Source organism: Protomyctophum bolini (assembly GCF_963924005.1).
Source record: "Protomyctophum bolini genome assembly, chromosome: 16".
NCBI classification, from domain to species: domain Eukaryota; kingdom Metazoa; phylum Chordata; class Actinopteri; order Myctophiformes; family Myctophidae; genus Protomyctophum; species Protomyctophum bolini.
Genome location: NC_137877.1, coordinates 42,069,819 through 42,091,807, shown reverse-complemented (window position 1 = coordinate 42,091,807; position 21,989 = coordinate 42,069,819). Strand labels below are relative to the sequence as shown.

General features: G+C 47.0%; 1 protein-coding gene across 1 annotated transcript in view; it reads right to left on the bottom strand.

The window, feature by feature from the left end:
• Positions 1–21,989, bottom strand: part of ttn.2 (titin, tandem duplicate 2) — a 251,946-nt gene that overhangs the window by 90,623 nt on the left and 139,334 nt on the right. The window contains exons 83-110 of the mRNA XM_080785291.1: positions 18,621–18,896; positions 18,051–18,459; positions 17,477–17,601; positions 16,601–16,867; positions 15,689–15,958; positions 14,928–15,227; positions 14,230–14,532; positions 13,878–14,065; positions 13,631–13,745; positions 12,591–12,875; positions 11,577–11,728; positions 10,628–10,775; positions 9,689–9,866; positions 8,935–9,056; positions 8,512–8,799; positions 7,782–8,078; positions 7,086–7,272; positions 6,174–6,289; positions 5,516–5,815; positions 4,826–5,125; positions 4,377–4,482; positions 3,497–3,693; positions 2,760–3,071; positions 2,462–2,615; positions 2,164–2,288; positions 1,372–1,671; positions 901–1,203; positions 428–610 (exon numbers count right to left, since the gene is read on the bottom strand). Coding sequence (XP_080641417.1) covers positions 428–610; positions 901–1,203; positions 1,372–1,671; positions 2,164–2,288; positions 2,462–2,615; positions 2,760–3,071; positions 3,497–3,693; positions 4,377–4,482; positions 4,826–5,125; positions 5,516–5,815; positions 6,174–6,289; positions 7,086–7,272; positions 7,782–8,078; positions 8,512–8,799; positions 8,935–9,056; positions 9,689–9,866; positions 10,628–10,775; positions 11,577–11,728; positions 12,591–12,875; positions 13,631–13,745; positions 13,878–14,065; positions 14,230–14,532; positions 14,928–15,227; positions 15,689–15,958; positions 16,601–16,867; positions 17,477–17,601; positions 18,051–18,459; positions 18,621–18,896 — 6,306 coding nt within the window. The remainder of the gene's footprint in view (positions 1–427; positions 611–900; positions 1,204–1,371; positions 1,672–2,163; positions 2,289–2,461; positions 2,616–2,759; positions 3,072–3,496; positions 3,694–4,376; positions 4,483–4,825; positions 5,126–5,515; positions 5,816–6,173; positions 6,290–7,085; positions 7,273–7,781; positions 8,079–8,511; positions 8,800–8,934; positions 9,057–9,688; positions 9,867–10,627; positions 10,776–11,576; positions 11,729–12,590; positions 12,876–13,630; positions 13,746–13,877; positions 14,066–14,229; positions 14,533–14,927; positions 15,228–15,688; positions 15,959–16,600; positions 16,868–17,476; positions 17,602–18,050; positions 18,460–18,620; positions 18,897–21,989) is intronic.

Sequence of the window (21,989 nt, the reverse complement as noted above, 5' to 3'; positions counted from 1 at the left end):
GATTATTATAATTTATTAATTATAGTTTTGAATACATTCTTGTATTGTTTAAATCCTCCATATGTTGCATTACCTTTTACCCCTAGACATATGGTTTTGTAACACAAACCCTTTCTCTCCCGCCCCGACCTCACTAAAGTTATCCACGCTTTAATTTATTCTCGTGTAGACTACTGTAACTCCCTATACTCCTGCCTCTCAAAAAAATCCATCAACCGGTTACAACTCATTCAAAATGCTGCAGCTCGCCTCCTAACAGGCTCCAGAAAATATGATCACATCACCCCTATCCTGGCCACCCTATACATTGGCTGTCTGTCTCATACAGAATCAATTTCAAGATACTTTTATTCACCTTCAAAACTAGATCGCTCCCCCTTACATATCTGACCTATACTCCTCCCCTACGAGCCAGCCCGCGACCTACCTAAGCCAGCCTTCTTCTCTCCGTGGACCCTCAGGGGCTCTGGCTGGATGGCCTCGTCGTTGCGGTACCAGATGATCTCCGGGTACGGAGCTCCGGAGATGTTGGCCGTCAGGGTGATCTCGTATCCTCTCTTGACGTTGAGGCCGGACTGCAGGCTGCCACTCAGGGACACCCTGGGTGGATCTGTTTGGGGAGGACACAATTACAACGGCATGTTTTACAGTTTCAGCCAGACACACAGAGGTGTTTCAGTAGAAACTGTGTTTCTAGAACATATGATATGATTGGTCAATGCCGTGTGGGTCTACGCTTGTATGCATGCGGTATATTATGTTCATGCGTGTCATTCTGCAGTGAGCTGGAAGGAATGAAGACCCATCCGGTGCTTTCATTCCGTCTTAAAATGGCCACGCTGAAATGCGTTGGCCATTTTAACAGGCCTGATGATAGAGGCCAATCATTCAAAGTCTCACCAATGGCGTCCAAGGCCTTGGCGAATGGCGAGGCGCGAGACGGCTCGCTGAGGCCCGCCGCGTTCTCGGCGGTCACTCTGAACTGGTAGTTGGCTCCCTCCGTCAGGCCCCTGACGGTGTAGGAGGTCACGGGCACCAGGAAGTCGTTGCAGCGGGACCACTTCTCCTCGCCCTTCACGATCTTCTCCAGGATGTAGCCCATGATCTTGCAGCCTCCGTCGTACATGGGAGGCTTCCAGGTCAGCATCATGGTGCTGGCCGTGGGGAAGTTGGTCTCCACGTCCACGGGAGGGTCCGGGGGATCTGGGGGGAAGAGGAAAAACATTGACTTGAGTTGGAAATAGGGGTGGAACAATATAGTAACTGCATCGAAAGATCGAAGTATATCGAAATGAAAACAATGCAACATTGACTATGTATCGTATCGTTTTGGCTATCTATTCATGTAGAAAGAAGCAGCCTCTGTCGTACGTTTCTGGTCCTCTGCGATGACGGGGTTGCGGAGTTCTAGGAACTCTCCTCCTCCGATCTTGTTGACCGCCTGGACTCTGAAGTAGTACTCTCCGTTGGGGATCAGGTCCTTGACGGGCCAGGTGAGCTTCATCTCCCCCGAACACATGTTGACGTACGTCCTCCTGCCGGCCTCGCGGCGCTGCATGACGTAGTGCGTGACGGGCGTTCCTCCGTCGTAGTTGGGGGGGTCCCAGGACACCTTACAGCTGCTCTTGGTGATGTCCGTGGCAACGATCTCCTTACACGCTCCAGGGAGCCCTGAGAGAGACAAACAACACCAGACATACCAGAGAACTCCAACCGTTACCTTTGTTTTGACCCTTATTTGTTGGAAAATAATGCAGAACCAACCCCAACCCAATCTATTTTTAACGAAAAGACAATTTCACTGCTCTATTTTATGTAATGTCACTGAGCAGTCAATAGGGATGGAGGCTTTTCTTTTCCTTGTTTGTTTTTTCATTTTCTTTCGCCTTTTTTCCACTTTCATTTAGTTTTACATAAAAAGAGAAATAATTTACATTGTACAAATTGTCTGTTCTTAAAAACAAAATAAAAATAATAAATAATAATAGCCACATATGTATCTAGATCTGCTATTTATGAACAACTTTAGAACATTTTCAACATGTTCATGGCCAGGTGACGGCAGGTTAAATAACGGATATCTGGGCCAGACCTGGCTCGGTGAGAATGTGTGTGTGTGTGTGTGTGTGTGTGTGTGTGTGTGTGTGTGTGAGAGAGACGTACCGATGACCTTGACGTTGACGGTGGCGCTGGCCTGTCCCAGCTTGTTCTCCACGGTGACTTTGTACTGTCCGGCGTCCGGGTGCACGCTGTCCTCGGCCTCCAGGTGGCAGCCAGTGTACTCCTGGCTGGAAGACACAACGACAACATCCTGTTTACACTCAGCAACTATCTGTCTGGATTAGGGCTTTAAGCGACTAGTTGACTGTTCAACTGGTACTCAATCCACTAGTGGACCTTGTTGGTATACAGACAGACGGACAGAGTAAAGCGGTGGATATACACATATAAGTACACGGACCTGAAGATGATGCGTTCGCTAGCCTTCAGCTCCTTGCCGTCTTTGTGCCAGCTGATGCGCGGCTGGGGGATGGCTCTGAAGGGGATGTTGATGGTCATCTTCTCCGTCTCCACCACCACCAGGTCCAGAGTCTGGAACTCCAGCATGGGGGTGCCTGCAGGGCCACGACACAGGGGGGGTCAAATTAATACCTTAAATGGAGCTCGCATTGCGATTAATCTACGAACAGATTATTATTTTCCACCCCTAGTCAGAGCCCACAGGCAGACAGGCAGACAGACAGAGACAATGTCCTTACATTCGGAGTCGTTGGCGGCCACGGTCTCCGAGACGTCGGACGGTTCGCCCACGCCCACGGCGTTGAAGGCCCTCACGCGGAAGATGTACTCCTTCTCGGGCACGATGCCCTCCTCCACGCCCGCGCGGAACTTCATCTCCTTGACGGGCCGGTCGTTGATCCTCATCCACTTGTCGGTGCCCGCCTCGCACATCTCCACGTGGTAGCCCGTGATGCGCACGCCGCCGTCCCTCTCCGGGGCCTTCCAGGCGATGGACAGGAAGTTGCGGCTGGCGCCGGTCACGTGCAGCTCGATGGGAGGCGACGGGAAGCCTGGAAGAACATTTATAGTAATAGTATCATTATTATTAACCCATTTAGACCCGAGGACGATTCTACACAATGTCTTCTAAATCATGACAGTTTTCTGCAAAACCCTATGTTTCTATGTCAGTGGTTCTCAAACTATTGCATGTCAAGGAGTTCAAAATGTTCGCTCTGAAAAGAATATTTTCACGATTTTTCTAAAATAGCAGATCTACAAGCTCGTAGTGCAACACTATGAGCTTGCAGATCTCCTATTTTTCAATAGCTAAAGTATAACATAATGCTTAGAAGTTTTAGAACACCAAATGGGGTTTCCCGCCCAGAATTAATATATAATTATTATCAAAGACATCGTAGGAACACTTCCAGGTGTGAAAATAAATGCTGAGAATTCATAGTTACGAATCCAAAATGCAGATGAAAAGACGAACCTGTTTTGTCTTCAATGGTGTAGATCTCCGTGGGTTCGCTGGCGTGTCCCACGCCGGCCTCGTTCTCAGCGCACACCTGGAACTGCACCTCGGTTCCCTCGATGACGTCCGTCACTTTGTAGCGACATTCCGCACCGGCGGTCCTTCCACACTTCACCCAACGGGTTCCCAACTTCTCCTTCTTCTCTATTTGATAGCTAGCGAAAACACAGAATACATGTTTGTTAAGACCCTCATGATGACACGGAAAGTGCAGCAACGTTTTTACCAAATAAAACCTATAAAAGAACAATCAATACAATCTATATAGTCTGTATTTGTCACTACTTTGTTTGATTGTTCAGATACAGTGTGTTCTTGCTCAGATGAAGTTTATTCATGTGTGCCAATGGAAAAAAAATGTGAATGTGAATACTTTGTTCTCTGTTGATTTTTTTCAATTCATACTTTTGAGCGGGCGGCGGTGGCTCAGAGGTAGAGTGGCCGGGTGGCAACCGCAAGGTTGCCAGTTCAAACACACGCTCTAACCAGAGTTGGTGTCGAAGAATCCTTGAGCAAGACACTGAACCCCTAATTGCTCCTGACGTGCTGGTTGGTGCCTTGCATGGTTTCCGCCGCCATCCGTGTATGAATGTGTGTGTGAATGGGAATGTTCTGCATTAACTGTATTGCACTCTGGCTAGACGGCACTATTCATTTCATTGCCAAAGTATTTGTATACTATGTACAGTGACAATACATTTAATCTAATCTAATCTAAAGCGCCTTGGATGAAGGCGCTATATATAATGCACCATTTACCATTAGCAGTGCACTCCACTGAGAAAACCTGTTGCTGATTTGTGCAACCTTGTTTTCTGTGTGTTTCTGCGTGACTCACTTGGTTACAGGTCTTCCTCCGTCGCTGGTCGGCGCGTCCCAGAGGAGGTCCACATGTCTCTTACTGACTCCTTCCACTGCCACGTTGAACGGAGCTCCAGGCGTGGCTGCACGTAAAAAAAAAACATTACTTAGTACAAAAAAAACCTTACGTATTGGATGTATGACACTACAATTATTTCGTTCTCCGTCCGCTCACTCCGTGTCTCAGAGGAGGGCTGTGTGTGGACAGTTCAGAAACCTGCTGTTTTTTTCTCTATTCATGCATAAACATAGCCTTCTATTTCAGAGCGCTAACTTTCCTGCAAAGTCACGCAGGTATTCCGAACTGTCCCACGACGGCCTGCCCACCAATGAGCCGTACGAGGGGTACGAGTGGACAGAAACGGCGGGGCATCTCGTAATAACGAGCGGTCAGTGTGTGGTCGAGGAGGCGGGGAAGAGACTTACTGAAGCTGTCTTTGGCGAGCACGGAGTCGGCCAGTTCGCAGAAGGGCCCGAGGCCCACGCTGTTCTCGGCGGCCACGCGGAACATGTACATGGAGCCCTCGTTGAGCGGCGTCACCGAGTAGAACAGCTCCTTGATGGTGGTGTCCACCGCCTGCCAGCCCTTCCGCCTCACGTCTCTCTTCTCCACCACGTAGTTGGTGATGCGCGCGCCGCCGTCGCGGTCCGGCACCGTCCACTTCAGGTCGCACTTGCTCCTGCTGATGCCTCCCACCGTCAGCCAGCGGGGGGCGCTGGGGGGGTCTGGAGGGGAGGAGGAGGAGGAGGAAGAAGAGGGGGAGGAAGAGGAGGAGGAGAAGGAGAGGGGGAGACGTTAACCACCAATAAACTCAATAGACGCACCGACAGACAGACTGGGAGATGGACATGTGCTCCTGTTGAGAGCTTGCTAGCACAGTGGCGTGAAGTACTGTAGCTCAAGTGCTGTACTGGATATTTCTACTTTACTGGAGACTTTCACATGTTCAGTACTTTTACTTCTACTGCACTACATCTCGGATCCAAATGTTGCACTTTCACTTCACTACAGTTATTCGGCAGCTTTAGTTACTATAGTAGTTACTTCAGTACATTTGTATTGTTATTACAAAACACATTGTATCTATTAGATAGATAGATAGTAGTTAAACTCACTGAGTCTCTCCTTGCAGAGGACGGGGTCGCTGGCCTCTGACGGGTCGCTCTCCCCGGCCATGTTGACGGCCTTCACCCTGAAGCTGTACTCCTGCTTCTCCATCAGGCCCTTCAGGAAGTAGTCCAGGTCCTTGATGTCCTCGCCGACCTTGATCCAGTCCGTGGTTCCGCTCTTCAGCATCTCCACCACGAAGCCGTCGATCTTGGCGCCGCCGTCGTGCTCCGGCTTGGTCCAGCTGAGCGAGCACGAGGTCTTGGCCACGTCCTTCACCGCGGGTTTACCGGGAGCCCACGGGGGGTCTGGAACGGAACGGAACGGCACGGCACGCAGCAACACCGTCAGTACAACGTCTCATCAGACCACCTTACAGGCTCACGCTAAAGGCTACAATATGTACTTTAGAATAGATAGCATGATATGTAGACAGATCTACTGCGAGACTGGTGATAGGTTCCTGGTTCACTGATGATCCTAGATGAATATCTCTATGCATTTGATGAATTAACATGTTGCTTACTGTAAATCGCTCTGGATTAAGAGAGCACATTTCCCTCCTATATCATATATAAATGTGCAGTGTGTTGATGGTATCTAAATGTGTGTTGGTGCAGTTAGTTTTACAGATGGTATCATATATAAATGTGCAGTTAGTTTTACCGATGGGGTCTTTGATGAGGATCTGCTCCGTCTCCTTGCTGGGGTTTCCGGTCCCGGCCAGGTTCTCGGCCAGAACTCTGAACTTGTACTTCTTCTTGGTGGGGAGGCCTTTCACTCTGCACACAAAACACAACACAGCGTTAACTTGTACTTCTTCTTGGTGGGGAGGCCTTTCACTCTGCACACACAACACAACACAGCGTTTTAACATAGGCCACCTTTACAGGAGAACGGTCACCAGAGTTTTCACTTTGTTGCGTTTTTCACCTCCTGAAAATGCTGTTCTAGTCTAAAGGGACCCCAGCACACCATACTTTATTTTGCTGTGTTCTATGAACGCAACTAAATTAAACTGTATTCCAACGACTATGACTACAGCCTGACTGGTAGTTTGTGTCTTTGACTGACCTGTAGTTTGTGTCTTTGACTGACCTGTAGTTTGTGTCTTTAACTGACCTGTAGTTTGTGCCTGTGACTGACCTGTAGTTTGTGTCTTTGACTGAACTGTAGTTTGTGTCTTTGACTGACCTGTAGTTTGTGTCTTTGACTGACCTGTAGTTTGTGTCTTTGACTGACCTGTAGTTTGTGCCTGTGACTGACCTGTAGTTTGTGTCTTTAACTGACCTGTAGTTTGTGTCTTTGACTGACCTGTAGTTTGTGTCTTTGACTGACCTGTAGTTTGTGCCTGTGACTGACCTGTAGTTTGTGTCTTTAACTGACCTGTAGTTTGTGTCTTTAACTGACCTGTAGTTTGTGTCTTTGACTGACCTGCAGTTTGTGTCTTTGACTGACCTGTAGTTTGTGTCTTTAACTGACCTGTAGTTTGTGTCTTTGACTGACCTGTAGTTTGTGTCTTTGACTGACCTGTAGTTTGTGCCTGTGACTGACCTGTAGTTTGTGTCTTTAACTGACCTGTAGTTTGTGTCTTTGATGGGCAGCTTGTTGCATCTCATCCAGCGGTCGTGGTCCGCCTCGTATCTCTCCACCCAGTATCCGGTGATGGGGCTGCCACCGTCCTCCTCGGGCTCGAACCAGGCCAGACTCACGGAGTCCTTGGTCACGTCCGAGTGGAGCAGGTTGTAGGGCGACCCGGGGGTGTCTGAAGGGGGTTGTGAATATAATAATAGTGTCAAATATGAACATAATCACCTCATCGCAATGACTTGATAGAACCGCTTTTTCTCTAGAACCTGATCTACAAGCTCACAATTTGTCACATTACGATGAGCTTGTAGAACTGCAATTTCTTTTTATTTTTATGTTTTCATATTTAAAAAAAAAAAAACTGTTAAATATTATGGCCCGTTTTGGCCATAGTATATATTATCTAATTAGATGTTTGTTCTGGTCAGTGTCAAGTCATTTCTTTGTTACTCTATGTTAAAGATATTCGTCAGACGGATCTGATATGTGCATTTTAATTTATAACTGTACTGTAATGCCAAAAACACGATTTTAATCCATTTGATTCAAATTATTTATACGAGAATTAACCATCAACCAACATGCCATGATGGTGACAACCCTGGAAATGAGCGATATCTCTACTCCAGATGTGATGCAAACAACATGTCAGCGATATCTCAACTCCAGAACGTTTTGACGTACCGAAGGGGTATTTGGCCACGATGGAGGGGCTCTCGGCCTCGGGTCCCACGCCGAACTGGTTCTCGGCGAACACCCTGAAGACGTACTCCTTGAAGCGGGTCAGGCCCGTGGCCTTGTAGGTGGTCTGCTTCACCGTGGACGACAGCTTGTGCCAGATGGCGCTGGACGCCTCGCGGCGCTCCACCAGGTAGTTGGTGACCTTCGACCCCCCGTCGTCGCGCGGCGGGTTCCACGCCAGGAAGCACGTGGTGTTGGTGATGTCGGAGATGTCGAAGGCGGCGGGCGGGCCGGGCTTGTCTGGACGGCGTCGGCGAGACATTAAAAACACAAATTAGTTAATCTGGTCCGATTTATCGGTCTGATAAACAAGCCCTAAGAAAACAGCTTGAACAGAATCTACAAGGCTCACAAAATTAAATGTAAAAGGTATTTAAGTTCAATCTGACTTGCCTAAGCCTGCAGTGCAGACACCCTACATGTACTTTTCAGAATGGACACAATTATTATAATCATGTCGACATCGGTGATATCGGTTATCGGCAAATAATCATATCGCATATCAATATCGGCCAAAATGTCTCATCGGCACATCCCTAAAGTGAATCAAACAAATTTTAATTCTAATCGAATGAAAGGTTTTTCAAATCGATTCTGAAATCTTGCACTTTTCGACATAAACATCGGACACAAGAACTCACCCAGGGGGGTGGGGGGGTGTTATAGAACTCACCTAGGATGTTGACATCCACAGTAGCCGTGGCTCTGCCGCTGCTGTTGGTGGCCTCGATGATGTAGGTGGAGGTGTCTCCCCGGGTGGTCTTGGCGATGCTGACGACGGAGGCGCCGGGCTTGGTGTCGATGGCCACGCGCTCGTCGGCCACCAGCACCGCGTCGGCCTTGGTCCACTTGACCTTGGGCTCCGGCTTGCCCTTCACCATCGCCGGCAGCTCGATCTTACTGCCCGCCTTGGCCGTCAGGCCGGCCAGGATCTTGGCGTCCAGCTGGATCTCTGGAGCCTCTGCAGGGGGAGGGAGGGGACACAACAACAGCAACCTCGTTCATTTCACCGTAATCCATCCAAGAGCAGATTCCAAGCTGCGCTACTGGCTCACAATGGTGTGTGTGTGTGTGTGTGCGAGCGTGTGTGCGTTACCTTTAGCATCGACAGCCTGGATCTCGTCCGTAGCCTTGCAGGGCGCGCTGGCTCCAAGCCTGTTGAGAGCTCGGACGCGGTACGCGTACCACTGGCCCTCGATCAGCCCCGTCACCTGACACCTGCACAACCACGCCACGAAGCATCGTTAGAAAGAGCTCCACACACAACATTGCAATTTACAATTTAGGCATTTATCAGACGCTCTTAATTAATCCAGAGCCATTTACATGCGAGAACAAAAGCAATACATCACATACATAAAAAAGTAGTATTCATGAAACATGCGTAAGCTAAGAACGTAACAGTGGAATGTTTATATAATGAAACTATACATATAAACTATACTATACTATAAGTAAGTGCTATGACTACATACAATGCAATTCTAGTGCCGTCTACATAACATGCTATAAGTCTGTATAAAATGCTATCTAAGTCTACATAAAGTGCTATCTAAGAAGCTAGGGTAAGTGCTACGGGCTATGGTGGAGTTTTCAGACTACGGCGGAAGATTGGGAGTGAGGCTGCTGATTGTAATGGGAAGTGCATTCTATAGTTTTGGAGCCAGAAGGGAGAAGAGTTTGGGACGTGTAGGAGCGTTGTCCCGGCGTTTTTTTTTTAGTGAGGGTACTTCCAGCTGGACCTAAACATCTTCATAACAAGTTCTGCACTTCCACGAGGAACCTAAACAAACATGTCACGGCGTGTTCAGGAGCGACGACGGCGGCGGGTGTCTTTTTTTTGCCCATACTTGAGTTCAGGCACCATGTCTCCGCAGGGCTCCCACTTGTCGGTGCCTCTCTGGCAGCGCTCCACGTTGTAGCCCTTGATGCCGGTGCCGCCGTCGTAGCGGGGAGCCTCCCAAATCAGGAAGATGCCGCTGGCGGACTTGTCTCTCCACTTCAGCTGCTCGGGAGGATCCGGCACGGCTGGAGAGAGAGAGAGAGAGAGAGATTACAGTTCATTGATTTTTCTCGCGATTTTTCAAAAATAGCAGGCCTATACAAGCTACAAGCTCAAACACTCGGTGTTGTGCTACGAGCTTGTAGATCTGCTATTTTTTCAATAGCTAAAGCATAACCAAATGCTTAAAACACCAAAAGGGTGTTCCCGTCCAGAATGGGTTTTCACTCCTCTTTCAGTGCCACCTGGTGGGTCACCAGTTTTGGCTTTCGTTGCCAATTTAGCCCATTATAAAAAGAAGATAAAAGAAAGAAAATGTAATTATATTATGCATGTAATGTGCATGTAATCACCTGCACACCAGATTAGAGGAATTTCAAAATATGGATTATTTAAAAAATAAAAAATAATAATAAAGTAAATAAAATAAAAATAAAACTTGTCTTATCGTCCATGGCAATCAGTGCATAATTGGATTCAACTCGTCTATACGTCTCTGGCACTTAACCCATTCTGACCGGGCACCCATTTTGGTGTTGGCATCATGTTATGCTTTAGCTATTGAAAAATAGCAGATCTACAAGCTCATATCGCGCCACCGAGTGGCGCGATATGAGCTTGTAGGTCTGCTATTTTTGAAAAATCGAAGAACGACTGACATTTTTTAGAATCTGATCTCAGGTCAGAATGGGTTAATCAGACCAGTGTGTTGTCCAGTGGAAACCTCGTATGAATCTGATCTCAGGTCAGAATGGGTTAAGGAGCCGAGGTTTGAAATGAGACTCACTGGCGGGAGAGGACACGTTGACGGGGTCCTCGATGTAGGCGGGCTCTCCGGGGCCACACTTGTTACACGCTGTGACTCTGAACAGATACTCTTTGCCTTCCATCACGTCTGTCACCGTGAACTCCTGGTCCTCGATGCCCGTGATCACCTGAGAGACACACACACACACACACACACACCTTTTATGATTATACTGTCCTCCACACATCAACACGCAAGCATGCACGCACGCACGCACACACACACACACACACACACACACACAGCTTCATATGATACTGTCCACACATCAACACACATGGTTACTACTAACTCCTGCTTTGATTGTGTGTGTGCAGTAGGGCATTCACTTCTAGTGATTTTTGAGTGGTGCAACCACTCCTACAAGCAGCAATGTCCGTGTACCTGTGTACCTGTTTACCTGTGTGTGTGTGTGTGTGTGTGTGTGTGTGTGCACGTGAGCACGAGTATGTTACGTATTTATACCAGTAGGGGGCACCAGAAACAGAGAGAGGGGTATTGCTGTGGCTGCTAATGAGAGAGAGAGAGAGAGAGAGAGAGAGAGAGACAGAGAGAGAGGGGGGGGGGGGGGGGGGGGGAATTGCACCACTCAGTTCACACAGGTGTGATTTTTACTAGTTGACTAGTTGCCTAGTTTACTAGTCGACTAGTTGTTTAACTACTTATTATATAAAAAAAAAGATTTTTTTTTTTTTTCTTTTTTGGAAATAAATATTTGTACATATTACTACCAACTACCTGATCTTGAGTCCTACAAAATGGAGGAAAAAATAAAAAATCTAACTAGTCAACTAGTACTACTAGTTAGATTTTTTCTACTAGCTTTTACTAGTCTAGTACCAACAAGGTTGATTTACTAGTCGACTAGTTGAATAGTCGACTACGTAGTTGCTGAATGCCCTAGTGTGCAGTGCGGTGTATACCGTACCTTGACCCAGGTCTTGCGGGACACGTCCCGTTTCTCCACCTGGTAGCCGGTCAGAGGGCTGCCCCCGTCGTGTTCAGGGGTCTCCCAGGTGAGGTGGACGTGCTTCCGGGTCACCTCCAGGACCTTGAAGTCCTTGGGGGCGCTGGGGCAGGCTGGAGGAAACACAGCGTCACAGTCAATCACAGCGCATCGCAATCAACTCTAGCTGCAACTATCCACTAATAGGCTATATCTGAAATGTAATTTCATTATTTTTATGTTGTATACTTCAAACAACTATCTATCAGTTCTTTAACATCACAGCTGGAAAAAAAAGTTATTTGTCTTTTATTCCATTTAGACTTGAAAAACATTCACTTTGAAAGTATATATATTCAAAGATTTGCGCCAAATGTTTACGATTTTTCAAAAATAGCAGAACTACAAGCTTGGTGGCGCGCTATTAGCTTATAGATCTGCTATTTTGCAATAGCTAAATTATAACATAATGTTTAATACACCAAAAGGGGTTCCCGCCCCAAAATGGGTTAATGATACTTTTAGATCTGACTTCTGCATTGGGATCTTATTTGATTTCTTACTGTTTTAATGTCCTTTTATATTGCATTATATTGCATCCTGAACAGGTGTTTGCATTTCATTTTTACTGTATTCAAATATCCTTTAATAACATGTTCCTTAATGTTTTATGTAAGGAACATTGAAGTGTTGTTGAAGATATGCTTTTACAAATAAACCTCGATAGTCCTGACGATGATAACAATAAAGGTTATGCGTGTGACATCATCAACATACCCGGAAGTTATGCGGGGAAAACCTACTGAGTGTCAAAAAGCTACTTTCTGGCCTTGACAGCCCCAGACATCCACACAGAAAAGTCCTATTTCTGATTGCATTAAATTACTTTAAACAACATTAAATTCACTTTGCCATTCACTTTATGCATGCGCATATATATATACCCTCTATAATTATATGGTATATAAACTTGAAGGTCACGTGACGGTGACATACCGATGACGGTGACGTCGATCTCTCCGGAGACGGAGGTGACGTCGTTCTCCAGGGTGAGCGTGTAGGCTCCCTGGTCGGGGCGGACGCTGGGTGAGATGCTCAGCTCCGTGTAGGTGGAGCGCGTCACCATGGCGATGCGCTCCCCGGCCACCAGCTCCTTGTCCCCGAAGGTCCACTTGGCGCTGGGCGTGGGGTAGCCCGTGATGGGCACGCGGATGGTCAGCGGGTGAGGCACGATGACCTCCAGGCCGTTCTTGAAGCCGCTGAGGTCCAGACTGGGACCCACTGATGGAGGAACAGGACGAACAGGTGGGACCACGTTATGGAGGCAGAACAAGATTTGATTTGACCCATTCTGACCTGAGATCAGATTCATACGAGGTTTCCACTAGACACACACTGGTCTGAAATCAACCCATTCTGACCTGAGATCAGATTCTAAAAATGTCAGTCGTTCTTCGATTTTTCAAAAGATAGCAGACCTACAAGCTCGTAGCGCGCCACTCGGTGGCGCGCTATGAGCTTGTAGATCTGCTATTTTTCAATAGCTAAAGCATAACATGATGCTAGCACCAAAATGGGTTCCCGTTCAGAATGGGTTAATCTTCTTACAGGTGAAAACTAAATACAAACTAATAACTAATGTATATAAAAAAAAAAAAAAGTTAACAAAACAAAAAAACAATGAAAAAGCAAATGCATCCTCAACAAGTTAAACAACGAGTAGGAAGAAGTAAAGACTGATTTACTCCTACTCTTATATAACGTTCATTAATCCATTAAACAATTACAAATCTAACTATATATATACTTACTAGATCCTAGTTAAAACTAACACGGTAATTATTAACTAAAATAAAAAGGCATTTTTTAATGTCAAATAATTAACTGAATCTGTATTATAAATAACACTAAATAAAAAATAAAAATATAGCGGTAAATGGTATCAAATGGGGGGGGGGGTCCGTGGGCCCAACGCATGTTAAACTGTCTGGGGATCATTGACATTCTAAAAGGTTGAGAATGGTGTGTGTTCTGACCGTGTGTGTCGTCGGCCAGCAGGGGGCCGATGGTGTTGGACGGGTCGGACAGTCCGGCCGCGTTCTCTGCAAACACCTTGTAGTTGTACCTGGCTCCGTACTTCAGCCCACACACCTGGAACACAACGAGGGGCAATTAATAACCCATGGGGCATTTATTTATACACATGAATATACAGCACGTTACCCTGTTAAGACCAGGTCCTGGCAGAGTGTGTGTACTGTATTTAATATGCAGTTACGTTACCCTGTAAACGAGGTCCTGGCAGAGCCTGGCGTTGCAGCGGAGCCACTTGTCGGTCCCGTCCTCGCAGCGCTCGATGACGTAGCCGGTGATCATGCTGCCTCCGTTCCTCAGCGGGGTCTCCCACGCCAGCTGGACCGAAGACTTGTTCTGGTCCTCATAGGTGACGTTCTGAGGAGCACTGGGTCTCTCTGCAGAACAAATTATTATTATTATTATTATTATATAACTAGGAAATTCTCCCATTCTAGGAAATGTGACGTTGATCCCCTTTCCCCCTATTGGCTCATTCTAGGACATGTGACGTCGATCGCCTTCCACCCTATTGGCTCACACCAGGACATGGGGAACTCACCGATAGGGTCCATGATCTTGACGGGGTTGGAGGCGGCGCTGGGCTTGCCCACGCCGGCCTTGTTCTCCGCCTTCACCCTGAAGATGTACTCCTTGTTCTCAATGACGTCGTTGACGATGGCGCTGCGCTCGTCCGCCTTGGTGCGCTGCACCGCCGACCACTGCACGGCCGTGCGGTCGCGCAGCTCGATGATGTACGCCGTGATGGGAGAGCCGCCGTCCGACTCGGGAGGCTCGAAGGAGACGGTGCAGCCGAACTTACTCACGTTGCCCACCGTCACGTTGAGGGGAGCCTCGGGTAAGTCTGGAGGACCACGAGACACACACAGCAAGGTTAATAGAGTTGACTAAAAAAATTATGAAATAGCCAAAACTGAAAACGGAACGAAATAAAAACTACAATAAAAATGAATGAATGAACGTCGATGCAAGCTTGTAGATCGTCTATTTTGACAAATCCATTAATTTTTTTTTTTATGGAATTTCTTAGATTTGTGTGTGCGTTTTAAAATGTATACAATTCTTTTAAATGTCTTTGCTTAAAATAGTTCTCTTTTGAAGTATTATGTATTTAATCTAGGAAAAGTAAAGGGGATTTTTTTTAACTTTTATTTGGGAAACAGTGCTTTTTAGGTAAAACCATTCGATAACAAAACAATACGTTATTTAACACGAAGAACATTTAAATTCGCGACTCACCGAACTTGTTCTTGGCCTGCACGGCCTCGTCCGTCTCCACGTTGGGTCCGCTGCCCACCCTGTTGCGGGCGCACACCCTGAAGAAGTAGAAGGAGTCCTTCTGCAGGCCGGTCACCGTGTACTCCGGGCTGTCCGCCTTGTCCGTGGCCAGCGTCCACGTCTTCCTCTTGTTGTCGCGTCTCTCCACCACGTAGCCCTCCACTTTGGCGCCGCCGTCGCTCTCTGGCTCCTCCCACGCCAGGCTGACCTCGCCGTCAGCCGTGTCCACGACCTGGAGGTTCTTCACCGGCCCAGGGACGTCTGGTTGGGGGGGGTCGGAGGGGGGGAGAGAGAGAGAGAGAGAGAGAGAGAGAATGTTTTAGTGTTAGTGGCTAGTTTTAGTTGACTAAATCTAGAGTTGATTTAGTCGACTAAAATGTATGTTGGTGGGCGTCGATGCCATCGCAATGACACTCGCTGAAAATAGCCGATCTACAAGCTCACAACGTGGCGCAGCCCGACGCGTTGTGAGCTTGTAGATCGGCTATTTACAGCATGCAACCAAGTGTAAAATCACTTACAGTATACTGGATCTATTGTCCACTAGTCCCTTCCTAACATTTTAGTCTAGCTTTTATTTGTTGACGGAATTACAATATATTTAGTCTTAGTTTTAGTCATCATAGCTTAGTTTTCGTTTAGTTTCCGTCAGTGAAAAAAAGGTAGTCGACGGACATTTTTCGTCTTAGTTTTTAGTCGACAGAATCGACACCGGAACCTACCGATGACTTGCAGGTTGATGAAAGCCTCTCCGGCTCCGTGCTTGTTCTTGATGGTGATCTTGTAGCGACCCTCGTCGGCCTTCTTGGGCTCCTTGAGGCGCAGCTCCGTGCGCTCGGCCGACGTGTACACCAGGTCCTTGCTGGCGCTCTGGCCGGCGAACACCCAGTCGGCCTCGGCCGAGGGGTAGGCGCTGTACGGCACCGCCATCACCACGGGCTTGCCGGCGTCCGTCACGTAGTCCTGGTCTGTGGTCTTGATCTGGGGCACGGCTGGAGAGACACGACGCGCAGGGAGACAACGTTACAGCACTGACACATTAACCCATTTTGACCCGAGATCAGATTCTAAAAATGTCTCCTACATCCTGACACTTTTCTGAAAAAGCTATGTTTCTATATGTCAGTCGTTCTTCGATTTTTCTAAAATAGCAGACCTACAAGCTTGTAGCGCGCCACTCGGTGGCGTGCTATGAGCTTGTAGATCTGCTATTTTTCAATAGCAAAAGCATAACATAATGCTAACACCAAAAGGGGTTCCCGCCCAAAATGGGTTAACTCAACCCCCGCCAGCCGCAGGGGGGCGATATAGTTCAGCGACCGCCATTGTTCACCACCCATTCTATTTGGTTGTAGAAGAAGAGCGCCTCCTTGTCTCCCCCAAAACAGCGATGGCGAAGGTGGTCGCACTGATCGAAGTAATCACTGACTAAGAGTCTTTAGAAGCATAGTTTAGATGCATGGTCACGGGTAGTTGTACTGTGTAGTGCATCTAAATGCACTACACAGTACATTTAGATAAGGACTGATACAAATAAAAGCATTACTGTGTTTCATCATCACCGCCGGGTACCGTACAGTATATCTAGTTATTATTTCGTAGTTTCAACGGAGGGCCGAGGAGGACGTTATTACCTGCCAGCTCCAGCTTGGCCTTGGCGTCCTTGTCCTTGACCACCAGCCGGTACTCTCCCTGGTCGCGGGGGCGGATCTCGCACACCTGCAGGCGGTGCACCTTGCCCTCGCTCATCATCTGGTACTTGTCCCCCTGGACCACCGTCATGTTGTTCCTCAGCCACTTCACCTCCACGCGGTCCTTGTTGAGCTCCACCTCGAACACGATGTCCGAGCCGGGACACTCAAACACGTCCTGCGGAGGTCTGACGATCTCCACCGGAATCTCTGCCGTGGCCGAGGGGGGAAAAAAACACATGAAAACAGTGTTTAGAAATATAATCTCTGCCGTGGCCGAGGGGGGAAAAACACATGAAAACAGTGTTTAGAAATATAATCTCTGCCGTGGCCCGAGGGGAAAAACACATGAAAACAGTGTTTAGAAATATAATCTCTGCCGTGGCCGAGGGGGGAAAAACACATGAAAACAGTGTTTAGAAATATAATCTCTGCCGTGGCCCGAGGGGAAAAACACATGAAAACAGTGTTTAGAAATATAATCTCTGCCGTGGCCGAGGGGAAAAAACACATGAAAACAGTGTTTAGAAATAAAACCGACAGGGATGTGCAGAGAGTGCTCGAGAGGCAGGGGCTGAAAAAAGGGCACCTTTGGACAAACATAGCGAAAATATCAGATCTACAAGCTCACAACGCATCGTGCTGCGACGCATTGAGAGCTTGTAGATCAGCTACCCAGAACTCTTTAGCTAGTGGAGATGCGGTGTAACGACATGGATTTCTAAACACATTTTGTTCAACGCAAAATGCTCGTGTTCAAGTTCAGGAGAATTCTGAGAAAAAAGCAAGAGCCTAAACTAAAATGTGTTGCTGTTTTACCGTCAACAAAGAGCCTAGCTCTGGATCTCTTCTCGTCGACTCCGCAGGCATATTCACATTCATCGTCTGGTCGGCACTCCTTGATGCGCAGGAGCGCGTTCTTCCCCTCTCGTTCAAACGCATATCTGGTGAAGTAGCATGATGTAGATCATTAATAAATAAATACACCCATTCTCTGTACGGATATACTGATCAAACATTAACCTCTTCAACATCCTTATTCTGGACATGTCATAATATGTGGCTTATCGCTGTATAAACTGGACATGTCATAGTAGGTTATGTGGCTTATCGACATGTCAGTACGTTTTCTGAAAACCTTCAAATTCTTATTCAAAAATGTAATGTATAGCAACAACTAATGAGGCACAGAGGTAGCAACCAGATTCAAAGGTTAAAAAATGTATAGGTTTTGCACCAGATATTAATAAAATAAAAACTGTACCAACATACAATCTTTTTTTTTTATAAACATTTTGTGAATGGATTCATAATCGTCCATGTTCGCGTCGCGATTAATCTATGAGTCGACTTAAATGTCCCACACGCCACATCCCGTTGTGACCGTCCGTACCTGGGTCCTTCTCTGATCTCACGTCCGTTCCTGTACCACTTGACGTCGGCCTTCTCCTTGGTGAGCGTGCAGACGAACTCGCCGTCGTCGAACTCCGTGACGGTCGTGTCCTTGAGCTGCGCCGTGAAGTCCGTGGGCGCCTCGCTGATGATCAGCTCGGCCGTGGCCTTGTCGGCGCCCGCCACCACCGTGTACTCGCCCTCGTCCGCCAGCGTGCAGTCCTTGATGGTCAGTGTGTGCTTGTCCTTGTCCACGCGGTACACCACGCGCTTGGTGAGCTCCACCTCCTTGCCGCCCTTCATCCAGGTCACCTTGGCGCTGACCATGTTCACCTTGCAGGTGAACGCCACCGTCTTCTTCTCCTGCGTGTCCACGTCGTCGATGGGCACCACGATGCGCATGCCCTTCTCTGTAACACACACACACACACACAATTTGTATATGAACCACAATGCGCATGGCCTTCTCTGCAACGTACACGCGTGTGCGCGCAGGCACGCACACGCCGGTGGTAAATGATCGTTAAACTTCTGCATTACTCGAGTCACAGGAAATCAGTGTAAATTGTACCTTTGACGGTGAGCTTGCAGGAGCTCTTGGCCGTCTCTCCGCGGACGTTGGTCACGGTGATGGTGTACGTGTCCTCGTCCATCTTGACCGCCTCCTTGACCCTCAGCGAGAACACCGTGTCTCGCTGGATCATCACGTACTTGCCGCTCTCGAACAGCGGCTCTTCGTTCTTCGTCCACTTGGCCTTGGCCTCCGAGTTCACCTCGCAGTTGAACACCACCTCGATGCCCTCGGCAACCTCAATGTCCTTCAGCGAGGTGACGACCCGGAGTTGTTCTGCACGCGGCCCGGGAAAAACACACGCGTTTATTAATACACGAACGCCAACACAAAGTCGAACCTTTTACCAACCTGAGCCGGGCGTATACAGCCTGGCGGAACTGCTCAGCCTGGTATTCCTAAAGTAACCTTGGTAAATTATGCCTAAACGGCTAAACCTAACCTTATTCCTAACCTTAACCTCAGTAAATAATGCTTAATAAACGGTTAAACCTAACCTTATTCCTAACCTTGACCTCAGTAGAACGGTGCCTCATATATTTTTGTATTTTTAGTAAAATCATGTAATATTTAACTATACTAACTAAAACTAGAATAAACTAAAACTTTTCAGATGACTTCAGAAACGTTTAATTCAAAGGACTTTGATCTATGACTAAACTAAATCAAAATGTCACAATCAAGCCTGGTACAGTCAGAGGTTATGTGCTAAAAGGATAACACAGGGAGGGCGTATTGTGTTATCCACTGTACTCTGAGTTCATCAGTATGGGTGTGGACATAGGAGGAGAGAGGAGGCGTATGGGTGTGGTGGACATGTGCAGAGGAGGAGAGAGGAGGCGTGGGTGTGGACATGTGCAGAGGAGGAGAGAGGAGGCGTGGGTGTGGACATGTGCAGAGGAGAAGAGAGGAACAGGTACATGGTGAAAAGGGATGCTGAAGATGGAGTCAGAAAAGAGGTGTACGGTCAGTGTGAGCGTGGATGTGGAGGAGGAGAGATGAGGGCTACAGTGAGGGAGTTGGGTAAGAGGTGTGAGATGAGAAGAAAAAGGCCAAAAGACCCCAAAAAAGAGGTGTTTTTTATGGACTCAGTGAGAGAGGACATGCAGGTGGCTGGAGAGACAGAGAGAGAGGAAGACGCAGAGAACACAACACTGCGATACAAAACAAAACAATACAATAAGAATACAATATGAAACAATGCAATACAATAACAATACGATGCGATACAATGAAATGCAATGGAATGCAATATGATTTAACACACACTGGAATGAAGCTCAGTACAATCATAATGGATATTTACAGAGAAAGGAAAGGATTCTACTGTCATGGAGTTAAACTATGTTATGCACATGACTTTAGTGACACAATCAAGCCTGTAATAACAATGATTACATAATCGACTGATCATTTGAGATAATCACAATTATTATGTTTTTTTGCGTAATAATTGTCATTGTCAATATATGACAATAGTTGTCAATTGTCATATATTCCATTCCATCTCTCGGATGGAAAGGAAGCCTCATTATATGAGTAACAGTTTTTGACATTTTGACGTTTCTTGTCCAAAAACTGAAACTGACACTTCTTTTTAGGATTCAAATGAAAAAAAAAAGTTAGAAGGTTTGAAGGTTTGGCGATAAGGTTCAGATGGCATGGAGGACAGGAGGAGGGAGGTTGGAGAGGAGGAGAGGAAAGGAGGAAAGGAAGGTCTATGTGTTCAGTGAGACAGAGGACATGCAGGTGAGCTGGAAGGAAGTGACAGAGGTGACGACGATGCAGAAAACAGAAGCAGACGATGATCCGTGGCGTGACGACCCTCGGCGGGAAGTAACCGAAAGAAGAAGAAGGAAAAAGAAGAGAAACAAGTAACATTCTCATAGAAGACGATTAAGAGATTTGAGTTGTATTTTCTTTTTTAAACGGAGACGTACCGAGTACGGTGAGTTCGGCGCCCGCCCTGGTGGTGCCGATGCGCACGGCGTATCCGCCCCTGTCCTCCATGGTGCACCGGTTGACCACCAGGGAGCGCTTCTTCCCCTCGCACCTCATCTGGTACTTGTCTCCTTCCTGGAGCTCCTGGCTGTCCTTCAGCCAGGTCACCTCGAAGGTGTCCTTGGAGACGGAGCACACGAACTCTGCCCTCTGACCCTCCACCACCTCCAGGCTCTGAGGCCTGGCCAGGAACTCTGCAGCCAGCTCTGTGTGGTGAGAGGACACATCATCATCATCATCATCACCACAATGTTTAGTATTACAGACATAGGGCTCCATCTTGCGCCACCCTTATCCCTTATCCCTAAACTTATTTGCCCCTTTTTTCTTTACTATTTTGAAAATAATTTTAAAATAGTTCAACTAGCCGATCTACATCGACACGTTGTGAGCTTGTAGACTGGCTATTTTAACTATTCAAAAATGTTTTTCAAAATTGTAAAAAATAAAAAAATAAAAAGGCAAAGAAGTGTGTAACAAAATTGTAGTTTAGGGATGACGAAAATAAAGCCACAGAATCTCCAAGCTCACAACGACGCAGGTGTCGGGACCAAGTTGTGATTTGAGTGAATGTTCGATTGGAAGCTCTTTTTTTTTAAAGGTTTGTGAACAGTATTAAAACAATATAATGTTCCGTTCAGTTTAATTTCAGCCGTATAGAAAATGTTACTAATGTATTCTAACGTAGAAAGATGTGTCCGTTTCACACAATGCTGTATTTATACCTAATTATACCTCTCTGTGTGATCTTTAGCCTGCAGTCACACTGTGTTCAATATGGAAGCTGTCCTAGTTTGGGTGAAAACAGCTGAATGAGTGCTTCACATTAAGCCCATTGTGGTGATTTCCAGAGCTGTGAGTTGGTCTATTCTGTCAAAGTGCTGCCATTCATTCATTCATTCATTCATGTCCTGATCAATGACTTGTAGCCAATAACACCTTTTCATCTTCAGGTATAAGCGTGTCTATCAGCTGTCATCATGTGTGAAAGAGAGGAGAGAAGAGGTGTGGGGGTTGACACTCTTCTGCTTCCTAACTAGGACAGTGGTTCTCAACCAGAGGTCCTGGAGGAGGGGGGAGGGGTGTGTAGGGGGGGGGGGGGGGGGGGGGGGGGGTAGGGGGTTTCTCTAAAGGTGTGTGATCAAATGATCAAATGGTGCCTGAATACACAGAGGAACATCTGTAGGTTCACATCATCTTCTGACGTGATGACAGGAAGACAGATTATCTACTTAAATATTTGCAACTGTTTCAAATACGATGACTTTATCTAAATTCTAAATAAAATAAATGTAATTGGTGTCATTTGACCGTTTAGGTCCATAATGTTGACAAAAAATAAAGTCTTTCTACTGTCTGCGAGCGTGA